General features: G+C 42.2%; 1 protein-coding gene across 7 annotated transcripts in view; it reads right to left on the bottom strand.

The window, feature by feature from the left end:
• pleca (plectin a) overlaps window positions 1-12,156 on the bottom strand; it is a 69,133-nt gene that overhangs the window by 55,526 nt on the left and 1,451 nt on the right. For 4 of the 7 annotated variants that reach the window (XM_061759388.1, XM_061759390.1, XM_061759389.1 and 1 more), the window contains exon 2: window positions 8,503-8,716. In XM_061759388.1, coding sequence (XP_061615372.1) covers window positions 8,503-8,716 — 214 coding nt within the window. Of the gene's footprint in view, window positions 1-4,926; window positions 5,129-8,502; window positions 8,717-10,631; window positions 10,737-12,156 lie in introns of those variants that run through there. The other 3 variants (XM_061759395.1, XM_061759397.1, XM_061759392.1) reach the window with 2 other exon arrangements.

The following is a 12,156-nucleotide window of genomic DNA, read 5'->3' as shown; positions in this document are numbered from 1 at the left end:
TTTTATTACTTATAATTACTGTGAATAAAATCAATTAACCAATTTAATAAAAATCAATACAAAATGGTGCTTAAATCTATATATAAAATTGTTGATTTAAAAATATTTGAATTCTATCAATTAACCAATTAAAGAATTTAAATGAAAACAATCAGAAAAAAAATAATGCATTTTTATTGAATATTTATTTTTTTATTACATTTAATTGGAATTAAAATAGAAAATGTATAAATAAATCGAATGAAAATAAAAATGAATCAAAATTAAAAGTAAAAACTTTTTCATTTGAATTAAATACTTTTCAATTCAAATTTTATTGAAGTGGAATTAAAATACAAATAAGAAAAATAAAAATAAATGTGTTTTAACTACCCAATTTTGGAAGGGGGGCGCAAATATAACAAGACTCTTGATCATGTAAATCCTGCTGGTTGGCCCGGGTTTAAGAACGGAGTGGTCCTTATGTGGCGCGTGGGCCATACTTTGGGCACGCCTGCTTGAAACCATCCCCAAAATAAGATCAGGTGCAAAACGGCCAAAAGTATCACGATAAAAATACAGCAAATAATCAACATTCACATGTGGCCTGACTGTTTGTGTGCTTTTCATGATAAGAAATAGTCCAAAAACAGACTTTGATATCCCTGTTTGAAGACATGATTTGACCTTTCTGCAGCTTCCACTCTTAAGTCTGTTTTTAGGAACGGAGGGGGGGGGGGGGGGGGGGGGGGGATTGCATAATTAACGTCAGCTGTTGCTAAATCTCAGGCTCGGGATTGCAGGAAGAAGACACTAAATCGCATGCCCGGCAGTCCTCTCATCCCAGATCCGTTTCAAACGTTTCATTGCTACTCCGGTTCCGGTCCACGTTCACGTCGCAGCGGAGCAACGGCGAGTCACTGACCGCATCTCGTCACCTCTCAGAAACGCGATGCGGACAAAAGCATTGAGACGCGCCTCGTAACCAAATTTGGAGTCCAAATTAATTAGTCCAAGAATTGCATACATTGAAGTTATGAATGTGTTGAAAAAAATAATCATTTTTTTTTTTTTTTTTTAAATAAATGGAATTTGTTGTCACTAGGGACAAATGTGTCATCTTGTGTAGCTTTGCCAACTTAGGCTAATTTAATAATAATAATAATAACAATATCTCAGATTCATATATCCCCTTTCGAGGGACCCACAGATGCTTTCATTTATTTAGTTATTTTTTTATTTAAGAAAGGCTAACATTTCCCGGAAGAGCGGAATCTGTTCTAGCATTTAAGAAGTCAAAATGTCTTCACGTTTCACTTCTTACGCTTCAAATGCGCCCCAATACTTTTGTCCGTGTAGGTTTTCGGGGTCCTCTCCCCGTTTTTGGGGGTCCTCCACCCTTTTAAGATCAAGAATACTTCATTATTATCCAGATATTTGCTAACATCTCTCACACAGACTAACGGCAGTACGTATGTTTTATTGCGGCCGGTCAGCAAAAAGTTGTTTTTGTTTTTTTTTGGCGCTCGCGTCAAGTCTCACATGAGGTTGAGAAGATCGCGTTCAGATCCAAAGTGGAGCATCGGTGTGAACATATGTGGCGATAATTTACGAGCGGGACCTCTGTCAGCAGGGGTCACGTCAGCCCCCGCCCCGCGGATGGCACTACAGCAGAAATACATTTCCGTTAACCATTTCAATGACTTTCTTGGAGGAAAATATATTATTATTAATCTATATATTGGCTTGCATTCGGATTACTTTTCTTAATTTTGAGTGAATGCATCAGGAGGACCCTTGGAGGTATCCTTCAAAAAAAGTGGATTAAAAGCATAGGTCATTATTTTGGAATTAACCAAATTAGTTCTTTACACAAATGAATTGATAAACGATGAAATGTAAATAATAAAAAAAATTTTGTTGCATTATATGTGGAAAACATGATACCATGTTGACCTATTGACAAATGTGCTAAATTTTGCAATATCGCTTCATATGACAACCCAGATAAGTGAATTTCTCTTAAAAAAGTTAAAAAAACAATATGTAATGAAATCGTTCAATTTTCTTTTATGTGTTCAAAATTGTAAATATGAGTCAAACCTTTTCAAAATCTCAAACTAAGATGTTGCACCACAAGGCGCTTGGAGGTCATATTTGGAAAAATATGTCACGTTTGAGAATACGGCAGAATCGCACATGACCAGAGAGAGCCAATCACAAGCGTCAGCTTTAGAAAGAGGAAGTGAGACGAAAAAAATCTGAGTTTATGCAGCTATTTTTCAAATGCAACTAAAATTTGAATCATGGAAATTTCCAAAAGCAACTGTAATTTAAGAAAAAAAATTCTCCCAGTAATGGATTACAATTACATACATTTTGTATTTAAATTATGTAATCTGGTTACCTGTAATTAGTTACGCCTCAACATTGGTAACAACAAATGGAAATTAAAGTTTGTGCATCATGATAGTTCAATGGGCATTGTGTCGCGGCTTCTGGTTTGAGCGTCTTCTAGCGTCACGACGAAGCTGTGAGAATATTCGTCGTTTTTCGCAGAGGATCAAGAATATATGCCTGTGAGTATTGTTGCATGTTCCGTCTGCGTGTGCTGATATTCCTTGTATGCAAATATAAGTTCTTTCAAGCTTTATAACTACAGCAACATCAATGCTACTTTTGTTAGCCCATCTATGGCTTTTTGCATTGTGTGTTAGCATTATGCTGGAGGACGTACGTGAGGCAAAGTTATGGGGTTTAATACACAGCATGTAATTCTCTTTGTTTTGTTTAGTTCGAGAGCAAACTTTAACTGGGAGTGGCAAGAAAGCGAGTGTGTGTGTGTGAGAGACTATTTTTGAGTTGCATGAAACTGATCTGAGGGAAGCACGGCATTAAGAGTGGAGGGGGGCAATCATGGGGGGTTCTGTACATGTGCGCCCAAAACAAACTCATCACGTCGCCATTTCAGACGTGAACTTTCCTGGCATTTGCGCTAACACATAAATGCAGCACACGCACGCACGCGCACGTATTTCAAAGTGTGTATTTCGGGTGTCTAAGAAGGGGGCGAGGTACATTGTATGCTGGGATGCATTTAGACGGGCAAACAAGGAGGGTCCGTTTGCGCTGCACTTTAAAGATAAAAGCAGACAAAATAAAACTATGTTCTTTTATTTTATTATGTTTTGTTTGGGCGGCACGGTGACCGACTGGTTAGAGCGTCAGCCTCACAGTTTTGAGGACCCGGGTTCAACCCCCGATAAAAGTTGAAAAAATACATATAAAGAAACTATAGCTTTGTTCGCATTATATATTTGTCATTTTTGAGTTAAAATAGACTACTATTTCCATGTTTTTTTTATATTTGTACTGTAGTTTACAAAGATGTTAGGTACCATATATACAACATTTTTTAAAGGTAGGATGACTCAGAGATATATTGCGTCACTTATTCCAAAAGTTGTGAATTTTTTATTGAAAAACGTACACTGTACTTGAATTGGGTTATACTACATTTTATCTCTCCATCAGTATTAACTATATGTATGACAGTAGTTTGGACTCTACACGTACTGGTCACTTCATTAGGTACACCATACAACGTATGCAGCCTGTACCTAATGGAGTGTCCGGCCAGTGCACGTGACGGGCGCAAAACTAATTACCACAATGAATCTGACAGAGGTGTCACTCTACACAGTTATTTTAAAGCCGAATGCTTCGATAATGAACGCCTGTTCTTTCACCTGCTGCGATAAGGACAGCTGGCGGGTTAATAGCAACATGCTCACGGGGGGTACCGTCGACATTCGCCATTCCCAGCGCTCGAAAGAAAACGGTTGCCGTTTAGTGAGAGCCTTTAAAGAGTGAAAGGGCACATGGTCTGATTGTGCCACTGTGTAAGCATGACATGTATTAGCCTTCTTGTACAATCAAAACAGTAGCCTAGACAAAAATACACGCGTAAAAGAAGCAGGAAATGGCAGCATGTCAGAAATCGTGGCGGTAGGGGGGCGTGGGAAAGAAAATATGGGGCGGCAAACATTCCCCGAATGGGGCCACTCCGCTCAGGACTCTTAGTTTTGGTTTGTTTTCACAGCCAACTACCTTACGTCACTTTGTACTACATCGTCTGCGGCTCTGATAGTACTTTCAGAATGGCAGGTGGGATCACTTCAGTTCTTTACGTCACAGTCAGGCCAAAATCTGTCTCCTAAAAATCGGATTTTACTGTTAAAGCGTTCCGCTTCCCGTTTCCCCAAAGTGGCACCAATTGGAGCGCCACTCACTTGACACATGGGCTCCCATGTTCTGACATTGGCAACTCATCTCATCTTGCAGTATTCCACTTTCTGTTTCCCCTGCAAATCACCGTGGGACCCATTAGTGCTTCACTCGCTTGACACACGGGCTTGGCACATGGGCTGACATGCTCCAACACTGGCAGCTTATCTCATCTGACGCCTAATTGCGTTTTACTATGAAAGTATTCCACTTCCCGTTTCGTCGCCGAACCAATGTAGGACCAAATAATGCTCCACTCACTTGACACATGGGCTGACACATTCTACCATTGACAGCTCATCTCGCCCTAATAAAAATAACCCGATTGTATTTTACTGTGAAGGCATTCCACTTCCTGCTTCCCCGGCAAATCAATGTGGGACCAATTATTGTTCCACTCCCTAGACACATGGGCTTGACACATGATCCTCAACTGTTCTGATATCGGCAATTCTATTTGTGTTTTGACTAATGTAATTTTACTGTGAAAGCATTGCACTTCCTGTTCCGCTCCCTTGACACATGGGCTTGACACACGGGCTCACTTGATGTGACTCTGGCAGTTCATCTCGTCCTAATAAAAAGTATCCGATTGCAAGCATTCCACTTGCCGTTTCCACAGCAAAGAAGCGTTCCCTCCCGTTGACACACGGGCGTTACCTTTATACTTCTCCCTCACGTTCTCGTAGGCCTGCATGTAGTCCTGCTCCTCGGGCAGACGTTGGCCCGGGGTGAGAACGGCGGGCCGGGTCTGGCCCTGCTCTGGCGGGCGAATGCTCTGCCGCACGCTGGCCACCGCCTCGCTTGCGCTCCCGCTCATCTTGGGTCAACACGAAAGTCAAAGTGGGACAGAAAGCTCCCCCGCCCGTGCCAGCCTGGTCTGCCCGTCTGCGTGGACCCAGACTCAGCCTGGACTGCGCCCCCCCCCCCGACCCCCTCATCCCCCCAACACACACACACGTGTGATGTCAGACCCCCTCTTAAAGGCACAGACCGCATGCCGTCAGGGTCCGGACAGATGACACATGTGCTGCTTGAAAGCGCGAGTGATATCGAAGGTCACTGGAGGTCGTTCACGAGAGTAGCAGATGTGTCACTAGACAGCTCGCTTGGTTTGTGGCAACCAATGGAGACGCTCGGTATGAACATGGCGGTATAAAATCTGTTGTCCTTGGTTGCTTGGCTCCTTCGTACCTCATTTGAAACACTAACGCGGCCTTCAAACTGTAAGACAGGTTTCAAAGCCTACTTAAAAACCTTAATATAAGTTTAAAGCCCAAATTTGAAAGCCTAAACCTCCCTTAAAACCCTAACCATGGCTTGTAACCGTACCTTAAACCTCTAACCAAGGCTTGAAACCCTATTTTCAAAACCCCAACATTGGCTTGACACTTTAACTTGAAACCCTAACCAAATCTTGGAACCTTCACCCTAGTTTGAAAACCTAACTTGAGACCCTAACCCTGGCCTTGAACCACTGTTTGAAGACCCTGATTTAAAGCATTAACGTAGGCCTGAAACCAAAACCCTGGCTTCACACCCTACTTTGAAACTGAAGAACATATTTTTAACAGGACACGCCTGAGAACAGAAAGAATCTAATTACCGCCTATTAACTCATTTACTGCCATTGACGGCTATTGAATTCAAAAAACTGTCAACTGTCTGTTGTACTAGAGCGGCTCCCACTACCGGAGACAAATTCCTCGTGTGTTTTGGACATACTTGGCAAATAAAGATGATTCTGATTCTGATATTAACATGAAGGACCGTCAGTGATTAAAAGTCTCAAAATGGATGTGCATGGTCTTCATCCGACAGCAACTGCATCATACTGTCGTATGTACAGTAACTGTTTGTTGGCTACTTCCTGGTTTACGGAGGACAATGAACAGACACACGGGGTACAATCACGCTTATGAACGTGATCCAATCATAAACAGCAATCAAATCGATGATTGGATCATATGACACTAATAGAAACAACAGGAACCATTTGCATTCCCTTAAGGCACAATCTACACTACTAATGCACCACGATTGCCGATTGATTAGACTGACTTTGACTTTCACCGCAATTACAAGACACATGTACCCCTAAAGGAAATGCACACGCACACACACACACACACACAATTGAGGTTACACTCAAGTGTGTGTGTATTTTCTTAGCTCCTCTGGCTGCCTCTCAAAAAACTTGATAGCAAATGTCCCTGTTCCGTGAGTGCTGACATCAAGTCTCAGCTCGATCCTTGCGTGTGTGTGTGTGCGCGCGCGTGCGTGTGTGTGCAGACGCCATTATGTCACATGTTCAGCCCGCGCGCGCACACAAGCAACCGCACGTCTTATGTCACTTAAAAATCCACTAGATCAGCGGTGTGCAAACTTGGGTGCTCAGGGGTGACAATCTCTAAAATGAACAGGTCATTTGTAGATGAGGTTTAAAACAAAAAAGTGACGGTATGTTGTTGAAACTCATTTTAATAATAAATTAAAAATTCTTTTTTTTTTTTTGTTTTTTTTTTTTTTTTAAATGGACTAATTATTACTCCTATTAAATACTGCATGATTGCTTATTTTATAAATTTTCTTCAATTTTCAACAAATCTATTAAATTTTAATGAGATTTTTGTTTATTTTAATTGGCCAAATTTAGAACTAGTAACAACAAATCTTAGCGGACTCGATTATTTAAATGCTCGGTGGCTCCACTTTGCCCTTCACTAGAAGATGTTGTATCATCTGTATGACATCACAGTGCTGCAGTACCCCACCCTGATTAATCAATATCTGGGGCGATCTAATTTCATACCACATGTCCGCTTGTAAATCGATACGCGCGCACACCAACTGGCCACATCGTTAGGTATCTTAGCCTAAAAAGAAGTCAATCCAGGAGCTGGAATACAAACAAACAAACAATTTGTATTGTGGTCATGCTGAGAGTTGTCCATAATATTTTCAACCTGTAGCTCATGAAGTGGTCAGTGTGTGTGCGTTTGTGTGCGTTTGTGTGCGTGTTGAAAACAGGGGTGAGCTAACGTTTGTGCTCCAATGCCACGTTTCATTTTTAAAACAAACAGATGGGCCGGGTAATTTTCTGATGAGGTGAATAAAAAGTGTATGTAAAAAAAAAAAAATAAATACAAAATTGTAAAACGGATTTTTTTTTTTTTTTTTTTTTAAATAATGAATTAAGAGTATAGGGCGACACGGTGGACAACTGGTTAGCACGTCAGCCTCACAGTTGTGAGGTTGCGGGTTAAAATCCCGGCCCCGCCTGTGTGGAGTTTGCATGGTCTCCCCGTGCCTATGTGGCTTTTCTCCGGGTGCTCCTCTTTCCTCCCACATCCCAGAAACATGCACGCTAGGTTAATTGAGGACTCTAAATTCTCCCTAGGTGTGAATTTGAGTGCCAATGGTTGTTTGTTTTCTATGTGCCCTGGGATTGGCTGGCGACCAGTTTGGGGTATACCCCGCCTCCCGCCCAGAGTCAGCTGGGATAGGCTCCAGCACGCCCGCGACCCGAGTGAGGAGAAGCGGTACGGAAGATGAATGAATTAATTATATATTGTTCATATTTTTTTATTTGATATATGAACATAAATGACGAATTAAATCAAAATAATTTATGTAATTTATTCCATTTTGTATTATAATCATTTAATACAATTTAACAATTTGTATATCCAAAATGGTTTAATGTGCTATTTTCATTTATCCTTTAAGCCACTAACTAGCTGTACATTGGCTCCCTCTAGTGGTAAGTGAAAGCATCACTGCCAAAGTACAGGTCAGTTATATTTAACTTTGAAGTTCCATACATTCACATTTAATCTTTAACAACTGATTGTTTTTCAACATTTAAGTAATTTCTTTATTAACTTTTGTGCAATACATTTTAATACAGTTCAATTTGGTAATCATTGTATATTTAAGCATTAAGTGTTAAGTGTAAGTGTTAATATTTAAAATGGGCCTACTAGCTGTCATACTTTAAGAGCCGAGTCATTTTTTAGTGGTACTTGGTGTAAAAGGTTTTAGAACCACTGATTCAAGAAGTTATTTGATGAGATAAGTCAGAAAAACAACAATACATAGTAATTCACCAACTGTAAGGGAAAATCAGCTAAATGAATGCAACAAATAGGTCAGTGAGCCGGATTCATGAATGGCGCAGGGCATATGCGGCCCCCGTGCCATACTTTGCCCACCCCCGGTCTAAAAGGGTTGTACCTGCGATCCGGATGACGGCGCGCTCGGCCGGATCCAGCACGTCGCCCGAGGCCGACTTGGAGCGTTTGATGCGCTGATGCTTGGGCAGGTTCCATGGCAGCGTGTCGCCCGGGGACGGCGAGCCCCCCAGCGGGTACAGGTCGGCGGCGCTCTCCTCCGACGCGGCCCGGACCAGGGGCCTCTTTTTGGGCTGATCCTGCACCTCCTCTATGGACTGCGGGAAGGAACAAAGAATTACTACATTATAAAAGGATGTATGAACAGTCTACATACAACCCTTTTCAAACATCTACTAGAACAACTGAACTTTATTTGGCGCTAATCAGAGGCGGCTGTGTGCTGACATGAGTTTGAATGCGATTGGTTTATTCTAAAAACACAGCCACGTCCCGGCGGGGAAGAGGCTGTGTACACTTGCGCAACCACATTATTTCAGTTATATTTGTACTTCCGAACAAGCAAGCGTACACGTGAAGGACTTGTCTTCGGTCTGGACTCTGCTGAGTCACATCTGCCACAGAGCGAAGCATGCAGCTGCCTCCCGACTGGGCGCTGGCTACGCCATCACACACGCTCAGATCTGATTGGATGGGAGCCAGCCGGGAGCAAAAAAAAAAAAAAAAAAAAAAAAAAAAGTCCCCGAACGACATCGGTCTGCTTCTGCACACAACAACTACATTATAGCCTGAGTCTCAAATTTTCTGATTCCTGCAGACTGTAGTGCTAACCTACTATAATTCATTTAGTTTTCATCTATGCAAAATGAACACTTACATAATACATTTGATCGGAACACGTAGACTAGAACTGGAATAGATGACAGAAGTCTAGAATAAACGATAGATGAGACAGATAGCTCGAGCACAAAACAATGCGATGAAACAAATCTTGTGGGCTCAGCAGAGATGTAGTACAGATAGATCCAGGATACATGGCACGGAAGATCCAGAATAGATTTGATCAAAAGTTAGCTCTTGTATTGATCACTAGATGGGTAGAAAATTTATAGATGTAAAGGTGGATCTAAATTGCAACAGATCTAGAATTGGTAGGTCCAATTTAGCTAGAGACGCAGATTGCTACAGCTAGAAAAGTTAACACTAGCTAGATGTAGAATAGACAAATCTAGAAAAGCTATATCTAGAATAGAAAGGGATCCAGACTGGCTAGATTTATCAGCTTGACTAGATATTGCTAGATATGCTATTTAAGCATCGTTAGATAGACTTATAATAAATACATTGAGTAGAAAGACCGAACCTAGATGGATGGAGAATTGAGGGGTGGCTCGAGGATGCGCCCAAATCCAGAACAGCTAGTCAGTTAGAGCTCGCATGTAGGAGAAAATTTGGTTAGAACAAGATCTAGACTAGTTAGCTCGACCAAGGACGGATGGATAGATCTTTTCTTTTTGATTACATCGATTATAATAGTAGTACAGATGTATAAATCTTGAAGACAGCTCTACATTAAAATGATTAGATCTAGAATAGCTAAATAGCTAAACTAACTAAGCATAGATGCATCAATCTAGAAAAAAACAATATAAAATAGATGGCTCTAGAATGACTCGAAGGATCTAGATTAGCTAGTCAGGTAGACGTAGTATAAGTAGACCTAGAAGAGATAGACCTAGATTAAACAACAGATCTAGAACAGTTAGATAGAGAGATCTAATCTTATTTTTCATGATTGTTCTTATTTATTATATCAACCATAATGGTAGTATAGGTAGATCGATCTAGAAGACATAGCTCTATATTAGAATGATTGCATCCACAATAGCGAAACCTAGCATAGATCCACAGATCAAGGACATAGATCAGAAGACGGCATAGTTGGCTGTCATTCGAATGCACAGGTGTACCTAATGAAGTGGCCTGTGAGCGGAACGTGCTTGCAAGTCATTTACAGAACTTAAAAGAAACTCGAGAAACAAAATATTGACAGCGTCCAAAACAGCCCCAACGCGACCACTGACGCTACATTTCACGCAAATACTTTTCACATCGCGCGTTCTAATTGCACCGAATGACGCAAGCCAGGCCCGGGCTGCACCTGCAAGCCTCGCCCCCACTGCGCGTCCGAGCCGACCCCGAACCTGCTGCGGCCGTCATCGTCATACTCACGGCAGACATGTCCGCAGCGGCGGGGATGGGGGCGGTGGTCGCGGCGGCGGCGGCGGGCCCACGCAAACAGTGCGTTAACAAGCGTCGCATGCAGGAGTTGATGTCACACTTTAACGCGCCTTCATCAGATTCTCTGCAGCAGCCGCAGGAGAGGCGCGCATGCGTGCTGCGCGACTTTTTTTTTCTTCCCCCCCCCCCCCCCCCGTCTTTGGAGGGGTGGGCGTGTCCCGGACTGAACCCAATGCAAAACTTGGCACGATGCTATTTGCGCTACTTGGAGTACGAAAAACATGACACTTGATGGACAGCAACCGCCCACTACATAAAGTTACAAGTGAAGACACAAAACTACCTTTCAAAGGGTCCACTAGTCCGGTGCACCTGAGAAACCGTTTGTTCGTACGTGGGTGTCCAAATTAAAGCCCGGGGGCCATTTGCGGCCCGCCGTCCATTTATTTCAGCGGCCCGCGGCATAGCAAAAATACACATTTGACACGGCAAGTGTCGTTTGTAATGTGCAGCGCTTACTTTCTACATAGGCTTGCATAGCAGGAGAAGACGTATGTTCACATCTCTCACTCTTGTTTTCAACCGGTCACGCGTCATTCGATAAGATGTGACACAGAGGTCGGTCGAGCACTGTTATGGTTCGAAACGTGGGAGATGCAATTCTGCTGCTGCTCAGTGCAAATGTGGCTAGTTAAATAAAGTTTTTAGATGAAAATGTGTTGCACTTAAAAGTTAAATACAACTGAACTCCAGTAAAGAAATTTACTGTAATCGGTTTTTAAAAAAAGTAAGCTGCCTCAATATAAATGCATCATTTGAACATTTCATTCTTTTGCATTCTACTCGAGGGAGTTTGAATGTTTCCAAATCGAGTCTTGAGCATCAACAGATTTGGGATAGAATGATCGTTCTAAGACAGATAGCTAGCTCTATATCAAACATTCCCTAATAGATCGAGATCATATAGATAATAGATCATATCTGTTTGCACAAGTGTGTGGGGACGTGGCCGTGTGCAGACACATCCATACTTGGCGCGCAGTTGCCACCACTTCAAGTGCTTTTGATGAACCCCAAATAAAGTTCAGATGTTCTAGTAGGCTTTTCTAAACATTTCTTTTGAATTCTAGCAGGTTTTTGTGCTAACTGACGGATTTTTGTGACGGTTCATAATTCCCTCCACCTTGACTCTAGCTGAAGAGAAACTGCACCAAACGATTAAGGGCAGTGCATCTTTATCTTCAAATTTTGTAAATCTTTTGTTGTTGTTGCTTGTTTGCGGGACATATTGCACGTTATTCAAGAAGTCCCCAAAAGCATGTGAACTAAGTAGAAAGTAACCTTGGAGGTCAGCGAGTCGAGACAAACGTTGTGTTGCCGTGCGAGGTTACATAACGAGCGAGCAGCGTTTGCGTGTGTCGTCGTGGTCGTATGGATGGATCGCAGCGTGCTGCTCCACTTTTGCTCCCGTCCGGTCCGCATGCCAGCGTGGAGTCTCGTGCCAGCTCTGGGAGGC

This window comes from Phyllopteryx taeniolatus, chromosome 21 (assembly GCF_024500385.1).
Source record: "Phyllopteryx taeniolatus isolate TA_2022b chromosome 21, UOR_Ptae_1.2, whole genome shotgun sequence".
Lineage (NCBI taxonomy): Eukaryota > Metazoa > Chordata > Actinopteri > Syngnathiformes > Syngnathidae > Phyllopteryx > Phyllopteryx taeniolatus.
This window is presented reverse-complemented; position numbering and strand designations above follow the sequence as displayed.